General features: G+C 40.2%; 1 protein-coding gene across 1 annotated transcript in view; it reads right to left on the reverse strand.

Annotated features, from left to right (window-relative positions):
• Positions 1-3,998: 3,998 nt before the first annotated feature.
• Positions 3,999-17,161, reverse strand: part of LOC140227425 (uncharacterized) — a 53,259-nt gene continuing 40,096 nt past the window's right edge. Inside the window, exons 10-23 of the mRNA XM_072307830.1 lie at positions 16,648-16,842; positions 15,980-16,201; positions 15,326-15,569; positions 14,220-14,423; positions 13,305-13,606; positions 12,451-12,693; positions 11,353-11,601; positions 10,873-11,053; positions 10,160-10,312; positions 9,134-9,349; positions 8,541-8,747; positions 7,606-7,847; positions 5,827-6,862; positions 3,999-5,053 (exon numbers count right to left, since the gene is read on the reverse strand). Coding sequence (XP_072163931.1) covers positions 5,013-5,053; positions 5,827-6,862; positions 7,606-7,847; positions 8,541-8,747; positions 9,134-9,349; positions 10,160-10,312; positions 10,873-11,053; positions 11,353-11,601; positions 12,451-12,693; positions 13,305-13,606; positions 14,220-14,423; positions 15,326-15,569; positions 15,980-16,201; positions 16,648-16,842 — 3,735 coding nt within the window. The 3' untranslated portion in view covers positions 3,999-5,012. The remainder of the gene's footprint in view (positions 5,054-5,826; positions 6,863-7,605; positions 7,848-8,540; positions 8,748-9,133; positions 9,350-10,159; positions 10,313-10,872; positions 11,054-11,352; positions 11,602-12,450; positions 12,694-13,304; positions 13,607-14,219; positions 14,424-15,325; positions 15,570-15,979; positions 16,202-16,647; positions 16,843-17,161) is intronic.

A 17,161-nucleotide genomic window follows, 5' to 3' on the forward strand; every position in this document is an offset into this window, starting at 1 on the left:
CTTTAAGTTGAAATAGAGTAGGGGAAGCATTAAGCAGACTCTGAATGTATGATCAAAGTTATAGGCAGGGCCACCACCGAACTCTCTTTGATATAACATTCATGATATTCATACTGTATAATGGTATATCGTGTCTTTTGAGCACATACCTCACCTTTCCGAATTCTAGTCCATGTGGAACAGCTTCTACATAGTTCCTGAAATTTGATATATGGGTAATGAAGTCACTATGGTAGTTCGTAGTTAAGCACAAAATATTGAAATGCCCCTGTCAAAAAATAGAAAAAGGAAAAAAGAAACTCTGTTCTCCCTTGACTTGCAAAGAAGAAAAACGGCACACAGTGTTTGGAGATGGTCTGAACTGGACAGAAGCTAATTTCCTTTAGAAAATTGAGAAATCTCCTATTCTTGATTATATCAGAAGATGTAAGAAGGAGGAGAGAATTAAGAAGTACAGGTGACACACAAGAAGTCCCACAGTCATGTGACCTGCATGGCCATTGATGCACCCTCTTAAATGCATATTAGGTAGCTGATTGATTTTAAGACATATTCAGACAGTCTGGAGTTTCCCTACATTTTGTCTGGTGTACATTTGTAGCTCAAATTTTAACTGACATTGCTTTCATATGACCATTTTTATGTTGTCTTTAAGACGTTCAGACAGTTTGAAATTTCCCTACATTTTTTCTGGTGTACATTTGTAGCTCAAATTTTAACTGACATTGCTTTCATATGACCATTTTTATGTTGCCATTTGTGTATTTTTTTTTTCTTTGTCTTTCTTTGGTCCTCTTCTTATGATGGTAAGGGATGAAATTCAAGGTGCCAAATGATATATGCCTTGTATTTTGTGTGCACTCAACTTGGTCTTGTCCTTTGGAAAAAAAAAAAAAGCAAAACAAACTAACATTCAAAGTTGGTATATTGTCATTCACCAGGCAGTGGACATGGTAAGATGTTATTACATGTAATCATTTTAGTTGTTTGATTCAGTTGCCAAGAAAAAGGGATTTTATGTTGTATATTTATTACGAGTTCTGTCACCTCTCTGGATTGTAGGTGTTAACATCCGAATGAAAGATCAGAATTCTGCTGAGGACATGCACTGAAATACTTTAGGATAACATATTTCACTGTACATGTATATATATTTTTTATTATTATTATATATCTTTAAATAAAAACCCTGAGATTATGGATCTTTCTTGTTAACATTCTTGTTATATTATACTTGACACATACATACAGCCATCGCAAGTACTACTGATGATATCTTCAGTAAGCTCAGTGTCAAATATCGATGAGGAGATTCTGGCTCAATTCGGCATCTTATGTTTTCAATATTCCTGAAATAACTAATTATGAAGGGATATATATATACAGATTCATTATCTACTTGAATAATTTTAACCGCCCTTACTGTAATTTGTAATGTTAGGTGTGTGCATATGTCTGCAGTATTTTGGTGTAGCATGCCTACATACATGTGATACAATTAACTTTTGTAATATGAAACTCCTTGTGACCGGTTTAACACTTTGTTATACATATACAATAAATTACAAACACTTTTCAACATCATGGATTTGAAGGAAAAAAGGAAGAAGAAGGAAACTGTGCACTTTGGGGCAAGAAAATGTCTTTCTCATAACGAGAATTTTTGTTATACAATATATTAGTGCTTTCAGATGCATTGTGCTAAGGTTTGTTTCGAACAGGCATTAATAGAGTTTTTGAACTGTTTAATCCCCGTGAACCTTTGTTTTTATCTGCTCGTCACATGGAGCAATCCTTTACACAATAATGATGTGATAATTATGTCTTCTACAGCTCTGTGAGAGCCAAGCCTAGCTATGATCGAGTTTTAGTTGACCTGTCTACAAATGCATTGATATTCTCTACTCTTGTCGTTATGTTTCATTGTTTTCCACTGAATGACTTTTATATAGTGGTTTATTTCTTTTGTTTCATGTGCTGTAAATACAAGTAGAACATTATAGAGGTAATTAACATTTCTACTGCATATTGGTGTTTTTTCAGAATCACTAATATACGGTGAATCCAGGGGCCATTGGATCACAAGTCTTTGTATACATACTCATTTCTGTTATTGAAATGACAATAAAATAGTTTTATACTCAAAAGTATATTTCCATGCAGAGTCACATATTGTTTTATTCTTTGAATGAGTGCATCTTTGAAATGTATTATGATAACAGGGAGGAGTGGGTTTTTTGTCTTTGATTTTGTTTTTTGTTATTGTTGTTGTTTTACTCAAGTTCATTTGAGAAGCAGAGTTACACCAGACAAACAGAACCATGAAGATTTATATTGGAACAAACAGCAAATTAGAAAGTTAGAGGATATGGAGGATTTTCATGCATGTAAATGCTAGGGGTGGCGCGATGAATATTACAGTTTTTCACACTATTCGTTAACTCCCAGAATCATGTAGGTCCTATAGGTCAATTTGACAGGAACATACATAAACTTATGAAATTATATACATGTACTGTCATTACCTCATGAATCTCAAGACAAGATGAAATGTTAGAATAGGTTTATGCGTGGTTATGTACTGCAATCGTTCAGTCTTCAGGCGATTTCAAGGTGCGACTTTGACGTACCTAGCAAAGAAGTTGTTGAATTTTGTGCTTGTACATGTACACCTGCACACAGTACTTGTATCACTGTTAGGATCGGTATATAGGGTACATGTGTAGCCGTTCGACAAGAAAGACATGTGTTCATGCATCCAGGATTCTGTGAAACCCAAGTATCGTGTTTTGTTCTTTTTCTTATAGGAGAATGAAACCCAAATACAATGTACATGTATGTGGCTTGAGTGAATGCCAAAATACTGTTTGTAGCAGCAGAACACACCAGTGAAATCTTAGGAAGAACGGACAGTCAATTCAAAAGTTATGAATTGTTAGTCTTGGAACAGTCAAAGCGGGATAAGAGAACTATATTAGAACAATTCGTGATATCATGCGTGGATAACGATAAAAGGGAAAATAAAAGGTAATTCAAAATACAGATGTTTTTTATTTTTATTTTTCTATCGCATAATGAAGAGCACTCGGCGTACCTCTTGTAAGAAAACAAGAAGAATTATATTACATGTACCCTCAACATGTATCAGTAACAAGGGAAAGGATTGTGCACTTTTTTATAAAATATAAAAGCTCGTGGAAATCCTCATTGTTCCTCATTGTTGCTTTTTTTATATAGTTTTCTAAATGAGATTACGAATTGCTGTATGTAGTTTTCTTGTCCAGCGATCGCGGGAACGAAACTTTACTTCACAGCATTTGACAGCTTGGCCAATTTTCGTCAAACTTTCACCAGTTGTACTAAATTCACAGCCCCGTTCCGCCCCTCTCTCTCCGCCTCCTCTCCCTCCCTCCCTTTCCCCCTCTTTTCCGCGATCTGTATTGTACCATCTCTCACATACGACGCACAACTCATACATTGTATCACACACATATCCACACACAATAGCTGCAAGGCGAAGCTGCGATATAGAACTCACATTCTGTAGTGAAATAAGACATAAATGCGACCAAACAAGTCCCTCTTCCACGTACCACTTTTTATTGACAACACTATATCAAAATAATGTTTTATTTGATTTCTCCGCGTCTCCAACATATTCCCTACACCATTTATAAACAACATGCACACGTAACCACAAAATGCGCGATATGCTTGAAAAAAGAGAAGAGAGTAAAGTTAGGATCGACACGTATTGTACTGTATCACGTAAAATGCTTGACAGAAAACACATTTCGGAGATGGGTATATGTACTGTCCTCGATTTACGAAACATGACAAGAATATAGAATAAGCTTATTTCAACTCTTCTGGATGTTAGAGATCAAGACAATATTGTATACGACTGATTGTAATGGCGTATACTGGTCCGAATTTATTCTGTAAAAAAAACCGAAAGAAAGTAAAAAAGGAGTTATATATATTTGCCATGCCTACGATGCCACAGCATAATAATCAAAATCTTTCTGATTAATAATTAGGAATGTATATAGAAAATACATAGTACCATATAAAAAGTGTAGTTGTACATAATATAATGAAAGTGTCGGTAGTGTCATAAAAGTGTTGATGATCGTATGTAATGTAATCAAAGAAGGCGACCCACTTCCAATTCAATCAGGTATTGGTCGGTGCTGTTTGTGACACACATCACCACAAAACAGTTGGAATAAAAATCTTGACAGCGCATTTTATTCAAAATGCTGCAACGCTATGTCTGAATACACTGGAGCAGTAGCATGAAGGGAATATGTGGTATGCTTATAGTAAAGTAAAGTGCATCGTAAAAAAAAATACATGTACTGCTGTTTCGAACATAACACACAACGACAGGCACAAAGGGTTGAATACTGAAGTATAGAGCACAGGTTATTTACAGTAAGCCTACTAAACGGACAAGATTCTCATTTATGCAAGTACAGCATTGGAGGAAAGACAAATGTAACAGGAATTCCTTCGGATCATAATCATATCTGTGATTACATGTAACTCATAACAATATTTTTTAAAATCAAAACTTTGGTGAAGGATGATAGGAAATCAGGGCCCCCAGAAATTATGAACAATAATTCTGATTATTTTACTCAAGAACTTCAAGCAATAGGTAACTGATTTGTTTTCTTTTCTTACATACATTTCAATTTTATTTTCAAAATCAATTTACAATTATCCATAGTTTCTCCATTTACAGAAATATTTGTAAAAGTCTAACTAATTCAAACATAGTGCTAAATGGAAAAGAAATACATAACCATCGGATATTTTCTGAAGTGCTGCTATTCTGCGTGTAAAACAAAACAAAAACAAAACAAATCAAAATACCACTGATAGACCTCTTCAAATTCATCATTCGTGTCCTAGTTTGGCATCAGCGGCTGAGTGGTGGGGTATACATTTGCCAACATCCCTTCATCAGATCGTCATTGACAAGCAGTCCACGTCTTTTTCAAAAGCTAAAATGGCGTCTGATGATCGGCGTCATTGATCACCGCTCCTGTAAGCGAAGGAAGACAGAAAAATGAAACACGATATTTATTCTACGAGAACGCCGAACCAAGAAGACGACGATTCATTGATATTCGAAAGTCTCCTCTCCCTTGCCAATTATCCTGTTGGCTCTTTCTCTATCTGATCACATTACAGCTTCCTCTCTTTTAACGTCATTACACCTCCAGATCTCTGAAGATAATTCTAAATTCAGTGATGAAACACGATATCTATTCTGCGAGAACGCCGAACCAAGAAGACGACAATTCATTAATATTCAAAATTCTCCTCTCCCTTGCCAATTAACCTGTTGGCTCTTTCTCTATCTCACATCCCAGCTTCCTCTCTGTTAACGTCGTTACAGATCTCTGAAGATAATTCTAAATTCAGCGGAAGTCAGGGAAGGCACATCCGACGCCAAAACTTCTAATTCAGAACCTATACCAACACAACTGAATACTAAAAACTATAATTCGAGCCAAACTTCGTATTTTGAGATCAGGAGCCCGTGTCCTTCAAGAAGACGACGAATCGTTATATTCGGAAGTCTCCTCTCTCTTACCAATAATTATCCTCTTGGATCTTTCTCTATCTCTCATCCTAGCTTCCTCTCTTTTTCTAAATACTAAAAAACGATCATTGGGGTCAAACTTTGTATTTCGAGATCAGGAGCCCGTGTTCTTATGATAGTTAGTTTAAGATTACCTCACAGATGCTTTTTGCCATGTTTAATAATCACCATTGAATTACATTCATTGTTGGCTTGAGATGGCCACTTACCACCATTGTCCAGGCCCAGCTTTTCCTTGCGAATATCACCGCCAACATCAACAGACTCTACCGACTCATCGTCGCTGTCTTCATCGCCAGAGAAGATGGCCACAAGTTTGAAGGCGATGTAGAACAAGAGGATGGAGGTGGCGTCCACGGTGATGCCAATGAGGAGAGCAGGTGTGTGGTAGCTTGGGCGTGGCATGAGGGTGTAGCAGCAGCTCCAGGCCACCAGGAAGCAGATGCTCAGGAGGCTGGTGTAGACGAGGGTACGGCGTTCTTTCTTGGTCGCACTGTCCTGGCTGCCTCCGGCAGAGAAGAAAGACAGGACGAAAGTAAGGAAGACGAGGATGTAGACGTAGACCATGGAGAGCACGGTGGAGGAGTTGCTATGGTCACAGGCGATGCCAGCATAAGCAGAACAGCCGAGACCATCAACTTCGAACATTTCAACCCCACTTGCAGGATCGAGGATGAGCCATTCGGTGACGAGAACGACCTCCGTGATCAAAAGAGTGAAGAAGAGAAGAATCTGAACCGGCTGGGTTGTGAAGGTAGAGTTGCTGAACTTCTTACACACGTTGCTGTAAGCGACAGCTTTGGTTGCCAGGGCCGCATAGACGACGGCATAGGAGAAACTGGTCATCCAGCGTTGCATACCACAGGAAGACTCTCCAGGAACCACCATGTACCACACGTTGTTCAGGTACATGAGGATGACCCCGAGGGCTACCATGCACATCAGGAAAGGATTGGCTCTCTTGATCTGGGAAGACTTGCGATGACTGACGAAGATGGGGATACTGGCCAAGGCCACGAGTCCTCCGACAGCAGCCACGATCAGCACCACGACCACCCAGGCCTCGGCGCCTTGATTCCACGACCAGCTGCTTGGAGGTTGCACATCGATAACAGGACACGAGGTGGGATCCTCCACCCGGGTCTCGCACACCGCCGGTGCTGGGATGAGTTTGTCGGCATCGGGGTTGTAGAGATAAATCCTACGGTCATCCATGGTCAGTTGTCCACTCACATACTCACCGATCTGAGGAGAATACCAAAGAAAGAAAATGATCCAATGTCTTTCAAAAATTTGCATACCGAAACAAATGAAGTCAACCTTGCTTAACGCACCATACTCTGAACAAACCATATGTGTCATCCAGTCTATGCTCAACGAAATTTCAAATACTGAATTGGTATCGTAAATGGGATTTCAATTCATGAAAAAAAATGCCAGTTATGCAAAACCATTGTCATGTCTGGGGTATTCTTATCATGGTCGGTCGTTTTTGTGTTTATTTTTTGTGTCTGAACACGTAGGTTTTATTTTCGAAGGGATGTACCTCCAATGCTTTCACAGAACTAAACTTATATTTTGGCTTTGTCGACAATAAAAAAAAAAATAGAAGGAACGTGAGGAAAAACAAACAACTACCGCGACAGGATTGAAATATTCAACATGAGGCTCAATGGACAAAACCTCTTAGTCTAAATCTTGAGGTTTCTTATTCAAGTCCGTTGTCAGCAGCAGAAGCAACCACACGCAAGGCATTTTATTCCATGTGGCTTCTTTTTCTTTTTCGGAGGAAACTCAATGTTATTGGTCTTCTAAGAGTTGCTCACTAATGAGCAATGTAACCCCTTACTTGGTTGCGACGTTATATCAAAATATAACTGCATCAACTTGAAATGAAATTGATGAAGAGCATGCTCAAACTCAAACTCAAAAGATCTAGTTATCCCAAAGAAAGGACATTATGAAGGAATGCAGGAAAGTTATCTTACCGGGACAAAACTGCCTGTGATTCCGTCACCTTGGAAGTTGATGATGGAATATTCGGCGGGTCCCTGACGATTCTCGAACCAGAACGGACGGCCGCCGGCGCCGGACTCGACGTAGGCACTCTTGATGGCGTAGAGGATGTGGTGATAGTGAAGGTCGTAGAACTCGGAGCAGAGAGGAGCGGTCTCATTGATGGGCTTCAGGACGTAGGCGGCGCGCTTGTACTCGTGCTCCACGTACTCACCTGATGAGATAAGATAAGGGGGGGGGGGGGGAGGGAGTCATCAGTTTTTCATTATATACGGCCAAGAGGGAACATGACGTATGAGTCAATGTCAATCATAGTAGTCTTCTTGCAAGAAAATGTTTTCCGCATTCAGTTTACTTTTCAGCAACTCATCTCAAGTAAGACCCACTTCTGAAAATGATTCTGTAGGCTACTTTACCACAAAATGGAGTGCTTATAACTCACACCAGTAATTGAAGCAAGAACATAGCCTTGTACTACTCATCACCTCATCACCTTCGTCATGATAATCATACAAAACACCCGAAAGTATAGCTTAGTACATTACGGACATAATACAAGACGGAAGAAATTATTCTTTGCCACTTTTGATAATTCAATCCTGTGATTCTTCCCTTTTACCACCCACCTTTTCTCCTACCACTCATTCTTTGTTTTTGTTTTTATTCTACATTCTCTAAAAGTAAGACTCACTTAGTGAAGAAAACTATTATATCTTTTTACATTATTGTCATGATAGCGACACTGAAAAAATACCATTATAGATGGGTTTTTTTCTTCTGATACTTGCATTTTGATGACTTACAGATTAATACAAAATCTATTTTCTTTTCCTAACTTATAGGTCGTTATTTGATCTGTCATGATCATTAAGACCTTTTGAGATATAAACGAAGAAGGCAGTCTTACCATTTCCGCACGTGATCTGAATCTTGTTATGCAATGCTTGTGCCAACACGTGTACGGCGTTGATCAGCGTGGCGGTGTAGGCAGGGAGACGCCCCTGCTTGCCGAGGTCCACGTCTTTGACGCACTGCGAGGACGAACAGCCTTCAGCCAACTCGTCCACGACGTAGTTACGCAGCCAATGGTTCTTGTCCATCTCCTTCTCCAGATCTGTGAAGTTCAAGGGTCATAAAAAGACGATATTTCTTAACTCGTTAATCCGTTAAAAGTGTATTTTTGTTCTTTGCGCTTATCAAAGTGGGATTGCCTCGTACTTCCAGGATGTTTACAACTGTATTCGTAATACCAATATCAACATACCTAATTTATACTAATCCTTATGATGCGTGCTTTTGTTTTAAAGGTGATTAGCCTGTCATCTTTTTGTAAAATTATATGCGAATAAACATGGTTGTGATTCAAAACTAGCTGTGCTCTGACCAAATAGTAAACTGATTTTCGGAAGAATCTTGCTTTTAAAATGTAAAAAGTCATGCATCTTTTTCTTCAAATTTGAGATACGTTTTAGCAAAATCCGTAGTGATTTTTTTCCTCACCTAAGTTGGAGAGATGGTTCTTCAGCGGCTGAAGGTCCACGATATAGTTTGTGACAACGATGGCACCGCGAGCAATGTCCTCTAGACCCTGTGTCACGTCGACCTCTGGGTCAGTGAACCACTTGTCCGATCCAACCCATGTGATCTTGTCTACTGAAGTGGGTCCCGCCTTGGGCAAGGTCTTTTCGGCCGTAAGGAGGGCACGCGCGTCACCACCTGAGGTAGAAAACAAAAACTCAAGCAGTTGAAGCATCTCTTCTAATTGCTACACCAAAATCAATCTTACCGGCAGTAATTTGTTTAGTTTCATATTTCTGTAATGGTTTCGATTAATATTGGATGATTTTCTCTTCTTTTTTTCCCTTTCATAAGTAAAAAATACCTTCATGACCTCTGAGACAGCAATGATTTTCCATAAAATTCCAAAATAATAATTTTCTTGTATGTTTTCTCTTGAATTCGCCACGTTATAAAAATATATTACATGTTTGCATTATTACACCTATTTTAATGAATGGAGATAAAGGAAAAAAACAGCAAACCGCTATGATGGTGTACATTATACAGTCATCATTTCGAATTACGACCACCTGAAGACTAAATACAGTGAGGAGAAAGGTCAATTCCTTAAGACGAAATGAAGACAAAAGTTGTAATATCCTACAGTAAATTTAACACAAGAGATTCTTTGACATGTAGGTACGAGTGGGCACAAATTTCACAGGCGTTGACCCTTCTTTCTCATGAGAGTAACATCTTATTATACTCATGGTTGCTCCTTCAGTCTAAGTACAGCTCTCTCACATAACCCTACCACTTTAGTGTTTTTTTTTGTAACGCCACAAACCATGTTTTACGCCGGGGTAAAGAGGGACATTGTATTTCAATCATTTCGTTAAAGAAGGTGAGAACCGAGCAGGATCCGAACTCGGGATCTCCCGTTTAAACGTCTAGAGCCTTTGTTTTCTGTACCACAGTGCTCCAACTTTAGCTCTCCCACTTGTAAGATAACCTAGTAGCACTCACTCTCGACGAAGGCGACGACGACGCTGATGTTGTAGTTCCTGATCGTGGTGACGATGTCGTCATGGATAGCCTGCGGTGAGTCCAGGTCGATGCCAATGCTCTCGCGGACACAGATGCCGTTGGCGACGGCGGCCTCGTTGAACGTCGTGTTTCCTAGCATGCGATGATGCCACAAGCATCAGTATAAAACAGAAGTTTATCTTTCTTCGTTTTTACTTGTACGTGTTGTATGAAATAATAATTATTACAGAAATAGTCCACACGATTAGTTTACCACGTCTCCGTTTGCAAATCAAGCTCTCATTGTTGAAAATAGTTCGTGCCAGTAAAAAGGTAACGACTGATTTGCAAAAACCTATTCAGCCAATCGATATTACAACAAACCCAATCTCACAGTAACTTTTTTTTTTTTAATCGTAACACTGGATATTGCCTAAAAATAGATCAAAGAATTAAGCGGACATAGATATCTGTTCATTTACTGCTAACATTCCGTCAATTATTGTTTATCCCCAGAAGACATATCTTTAAGGGACTAATAGGTTGTGATCTTAAAAGATCCAGTCAGCGGCATTATTTTTTTTTTTCAAGAAAAGCAGCTTGTGCTTGATATTAAGGATATAATCCTCGGAAAAGAACATCATAAGTTTAATCACTCTAAAACTTGCAAATGTATCGCCAGAAAAGCAGCATGTTATCATCACTGGAGTTACCTGCATGACCGTAGTAGGAGTGGGAATACACAAAGAGGACATGGTGCCATCCCATGTGGACGAGGACATCGACCACTGCCCTGGCCTCCTGGTCGTACGAAGGGGCGGTGCTGACCAGCGACGATGCCGGGTATGGTCCTTCGTCGCTGAAGACCGACGGACTGGCGGGCGTGAAGCCAATCTGGACAGGAAAGTTTGCCATGGGAAAAGGAGTTTTGTTTTGTTTTTCAGTGGTGTAGTATGCAAATTTCTCATCGAAGTGCAAAGTAATCAAATTTTTATCTCGGAGTCTGTGTGTTAAACTGTCTAAGAACGACCCAGGACGTCCATTTAAAGGGATATGGACGCAGTTTACTAGTCTTACAGGTCGCCATTCCGGCAATCATGACAGAATTAACACAAACTAACAGAGACAGAAAAAAGAAAAGAAAAATGAATTCACCGCGTCAATAATCACTCTTGATCAAATTATATCCATACCGTGGGTATTTTGAAGGGAGATGTGACGTCACTGGCCACGTGACCTTGCAGGTATTCCCTGACAGGACCGAGGACACCAATCATGGGGCCAGTGGCGGGCAGGTCGAGGGTGGTGGAACCCATGACGGCAGTCAGCTGACGGGCAGCGACGAGGAATTGACCGCAAGAATCAATGACCGTTAGGCCCAGCTTGATGCCAGGGAGAATTTTGCTGTTGTTGTTGATTTGATCCAGGGCGTATTTGATGATCTGGAATTCGATAAAGGAAAGGAACTCATAGTTAATGCCTTCACATCTTCCTTTGATTTGTCATTAATCAGTGTGATATTCTATCAACTGAGAACGTTTTACACACAGATGTCAACTTATCCGAGACAAAATAAAATGAGCGACATAAACTGTATAAATACCAGTCGGGCAGATTACAACGTTCCATTCAGAGTTTGAGACAATTCGCCTTGTATCACTTTAGCTATCGTTCGTGATGATTTGAAAACTCACTTATTTCGTTCAGCATACAATGTTCAGTAACCTTCCAGTAGTATTAGAATTATACTGTTATGATATGTGGTTTGCCACTTTTCAGTTGTGACTTTGTTTCATTATATATGTATGTAAAGCGCTTTGAGAACCTATTTTATGTTGAATTGCGCTATATAAGAACATTATATTATTATCATTATTATTATTTGCTGTTGGTTTATCCGAGCCGGAACATACAGAAGAACTACCCACGCTACCCGCTGTAATAATATGTTCAATGCAAAACTTAGAATGTTGGGCTAAGTTAAGTTGGATACTTTCTGTGGCCACTCTCAAAAGAAGCACTAACAACCATGTGACCGATGACTTAGGCCTCTTCAAAACACGAAATAACTGTCACGATTTCCTTCTTTATCCTCGTAACGCAAAATAGTGTTTAACATTTTCTTACAATTTATTTTTGTTGTTGTTGTTGTCGTCGTCGTCGTCGTCGTTGTTGTTGTTGTTGTTGTTGTTGTTGCTGTCTGTGCCAGGAACTTTGTGTGTAGGACCTACAGCATAAAGGGGATTTTTGTGCCGATTGGCACTTAAAGCACACGAAGTTAAACAGCCCACCTGAATGGCCATGGTTTCCGTGTAGCGCGTGGCCCCGCACGTCAAATTGGCGGGAGCACCCTCCTCGCTCAGCCACAGCACCGCGGGAATGTCAAAGTCACCGGGAATGCGCATGTACGTTGCCCCGAGATTCTCGGGAGTCTCACACTCGGCGCAGAGCCCTCGGCATGTTGACTCCTTGCCGGCACCGACGGAGAACCGGTTGTCGAGGATAACCAACCCATTCTCATCATATTTTGCCACCTGATGAGTGAAATTTCGATTTAATTTGTAACTTTATGTCGTGTTTTCTGTCGGCAGCACGCTCACGTTTTTAAAGTTTCATTCACTTATGACGTATTATTGACATGTTTTATTACACGATCCGGATTATTATACATAAGCAAGTTGAATCACACATCAAGAAGATGTCACCAGTTTTATGGAAATCTAAGAACCATTTACTAAGCAAAATGAAAATGAGGAGGACGTAACCATATCTTACTAGTATTCTGCCATTTATACAAAATGCTTTAAAGTTGATGAAGTTAACGTAACAAGGTTAAGAAGTGCACCTTCATTGCAAATTTGGGTTTGATAAACCACAAACTCAGTGTACTGCAATGATTTAGATAATTATACTTACTATGGGCGATTCGTGTGATCACGTGTCTACCCTAGGCCCTATACGTATGATTGTTATGCATATTGTATATGTATGTTAATAGGTATCCTGTCATAACAATCTCGACCTCGTTTTGATATAATAAAGTCATCTATATACTGCTTCCTGGAAATCACGAGCACCATTATGAATATTATGGTACAGTTTTGAGAATGAAGTGAATCAGGGTGCTTTAATGGTTATCACTCACAGGGTTGTTGGTGAGAGTACTGGTGAGCGCCACAAAGTTCAGAGCGACGGGGCCGTCCCCTTCCGCGTCGAACTCAACCTCCTGCATACTACCTGACACGCTCATGAAGTTCACTTCGCGGATGTATCGCGTCCACTCGCTGGGCGTGGTGTCCAGCAGCGCCTGACAGATACCGCTGCGCGCCGCACCCGTGTTGACACACTTGTCACGTTGGAGGGCGGACAGGGCTTGCGCGTACACGTGCACAGCGTTGATTACACCCTCCGTGCTTGGAATATCGTCTCGTGACAAGGATTCCATTCCTGTGAGGATGCCAATAGAGCATGAAATCACTTCAGTGTCGCTAATCACGGGAAACATTTTTGAACTACAAAAAAGAATTGCGCCGACGTTGAACACATTTTGTTTCGTCATCCAAGGGTATTTTGATTTCAAAACGGAACGTGCTCTGTATAAACTTCTTTGATGATGCAGAACTGTGACTAAATTCGCTAGAAGCTACTGAAAGTATGATATTTCTGTTTTGGTGGTCCTTCCATCACCACTGAAAGTCTGCGCTTATTATTTCCTTACTCAAATTTCACAAAAGATCTTGAAACTGTTCGAAATTTATTCGCTGTAATTTCACGCCGTTTGCTTTTAAGGTGCGTAACATTAAGAAAAGCTTCCCTCGAATGCATGATATAGACAGAAAAGCCATCAAATTGTTTATTCGACTGACATCTGTCAGGCATCCAGAAAACAGCAGTAGGCAGCTTTTCAAATAGCAGGCGGTAACTGTACATTGTTATTACATATCCAGTAGCAGGATGAATTCCAGGTCATTTCGATCGTTATTTCTCATGCACACATGCAACACGTTGATCTAACCCTTGGTGTCAAGATAACACATTTTTATTCGTTGTAGAGACCCACCTGTGCAAGGAGTGGAATAGCGCTGTGGTAATCCTGGGTATGACAGCTGGCATTCGAATTTCTTCATCCAGTATTCATAGAACCACGTGTTTTCCACCGAGTCACCGAACAGGTCCTCCTGCATCACCCCACCAGGGGTCAACGCCGCAAAGTAGTTGGTGAAGTCTTCGACGGGGGTGGTAACCCTGGCAAGAGTGATGGAGTCTGTAGGAGTAACGAGAACGAGAATTTGAGTTTAGTGGGCATTATCTTTCGGGAAAAAAACAACAACATCAAGATGGACCAATTATCTTTCCTCCACAAGGTGGACTGTCCACAAGGTGGACAGTCAACGAACTTGACGAATACATGTTGATTTCTAAAGTATAGTGAAAGTTTGTTGAAGGTTTGCTGTTGAACCAATATGGAGCTAAATAGGGATGAAAGTGATAATTTCTCTGCAAATTGTCACATGATAAGATTCTAAAAAGTAGAAAAAAAAACCCCAATATTTTGTACGTGTGTTTTCACAAAAGATGATAATAAGAGTACAATGTATATGAATATATACAGTGTGCACATTCAAACGATACATTGTATACATCAATAATACATGGAAGTGTGAAGGAAAGAAAATGTAAAGTCCGGGACGGTGAATTCCAGGTATTATACAGTATAACAAAATGTCAAAGGAATCTACATCACAAAGAAAAAAAAGTCAAGGCTCGGAAATACTATGTGAACGGAACAATGAATAATAAATCACTTTATAGTCTCGAAGTGTGATGCTTTCTACCTAAGATGTGAACAAACAACTCAAGGTTCAGAATGTGTATATAATACTGGAAAAGTAACTTGTACTCCCGGCTCAATGCTTTCTACCCAAGATGTGAACGCATAGTAGGCCTACAAATATACATGAAGGTGTGAAGGTGTGAACATTTCTGAGGGACCCTTGTCTACAAGAGGACAAAGGAGGTCCAGGTCCAAGACTAAGTCTTTGCCTTCAACATCCAAGGACAGGGTCACAGAGTTGTTTGTATAGTTCCCTGATTCTACCTTCCCTAATGGCTGACCACGACATTCCAAGTTACCCCAGGCTCCTCTTTAATCCTCATCGTATTTACCGACATGGATGTTCCTGTCCCAGCTGTCGAGGTACATGGTATCCTCAGTGAAGACGTGCACGACCTGCAGGTGCTCCCCGGGTAGCTCCCGCCGCTCGAGGGCGCTGAAGAAGAATTGGGTCTCGTAGTGGTCGGCGAAGTTGACGACGACGTCCGCCGAAGCCTTGGCTAGGAGGCGGTCGATGACACCGTTGTAGTCGGTGGTTGGTTGGAAGGTGATACTCTGAGCGACGCAGACACCATACTGAAAGGTGGATCAGTTTGATGTGCAGGAAAACACAGATATTTCTTGAGAGGCTAAGACATGATTATCTTGCTTGATGTATGTCGAGTCATGAATGATGCATTGATAACTTTAATATTTATACAATTAATTGCTAAGAAATCTTAAAAATATCAATTTTGAATGTGATCAAATATGAGACATACAGCTCCTGAAAGCAAATATAAATATTTCTAAAATAACATCATAAAATAACTTTTCTGTAAATGTAATAAACAAGATCAGATTTCTATCCACTTTGTAATACAATCAGCATGAGGTATTGAATCCGCTTCAAAATATTACTCCATATTAAAGGGCAATTTCAAATAAGAAAAAGAACTAACACAAAAAGTGAGTTGAGCCCTAAAATATGCGATTGCAAAGCGTACCTCCCGTGCTCGTTCGATGAAAACCGCAGCCGTGTTATTGTAGATTCCATCATTGGACTGCACAACCTGGACGTATGTCAAACCGTGCTCCTGCAGAAATTCCAGGACGGCCGTCACCATGCTACAGCTGGGTGCTACCATGCGAGAGAAGTAGGGGTACTGTGTCTTGTCGCTTAGAGCCGGTAGGCGGGCGGTATCACTGATTTGGGGCACGCCGAGTGGCTGTGTGCAGGAACATGGATAAGAAAATGTCACACTAGGATCTTTTGCATCCCATGATTAGGCATCACTTTCCTCCGACTTCGTCACCACACATTTACATCATTCCAGAAAAAAACAAACAAACAAACAATTTGAGCTTTCACGAGGTTTCTTGATGCACAATATATCTGGCGTCACTGATGTTATATTCATTCATCAATCGAGCTGAATGATAACAGGAAGATGCATAAATGCTTTCAAATTTGTCCATGAGATATCTATGTCAACGTTTCTGATGGCTTCTTTCTTTGACTGAGCACTGCGTACATTTTGCTCATCACCGGCAACAAATCTCGTTGACAATATCAGTAAATCTCAACAAAAAAACATAAAAATTTACAAAGAGAATTTCTCTGAAACTTAAATTTCTCTGTCAAAGTAATAAAAAGGGATCTACAATTCCACACCTGTAACACTTCATCAATTTCCACCGTCTCCTCTTCTCCCGCGTAGCTAATCACACCAGCAATGTAGTAATCCTCGTCACCATGGTAACGCCCAAACGCCCTGCCTGGCTGCCGCTCGAAGCGCTGCACGATGTCGTAGGCAGCCGCCGATGCCTGCTGCACCGAAGAGCACGTCTCACCTAGAACGGGTTTCAGCTAATGAGTAGAACAGGAAAAAAAGGAAGAAATTGCAGTTCTTAATTGCATTGTTGTTTATTTACTCAATACGACCAAAATTGTATACTTCATTAATGGAGAAGGTAAAATACATTTTTTCATATCAAAACCTAAATTAGTGAACATATTCGCTTATTTCCTTTCTCTTTCTCTCATGATGAAAAATGGGGATAAAGTTCATATTCACAACACGCAACTTTGCAATGCACTCCCTGATTTTCCCCTTATGTTCTTTTAATAACCCCCTTCCTACATCGCCTTCAATATTTCCAAAGATGATAAAGGCGCAAATCTGCAA

The sequence above is a fragment of the Diadema setosum genome, chromosome 4 (assembly GCF_964275005.1).
Source record: "Diadema setosum chromosome 4, eeDiaSeto1, whole genome shotgun sequence".
Classification (NCBI taxonomy): Eukaryota; Metazoa; Echinodermata; class Echinoidea; order Diadematoida; family Diadematidae; genus Diadema; species Diadema setosum.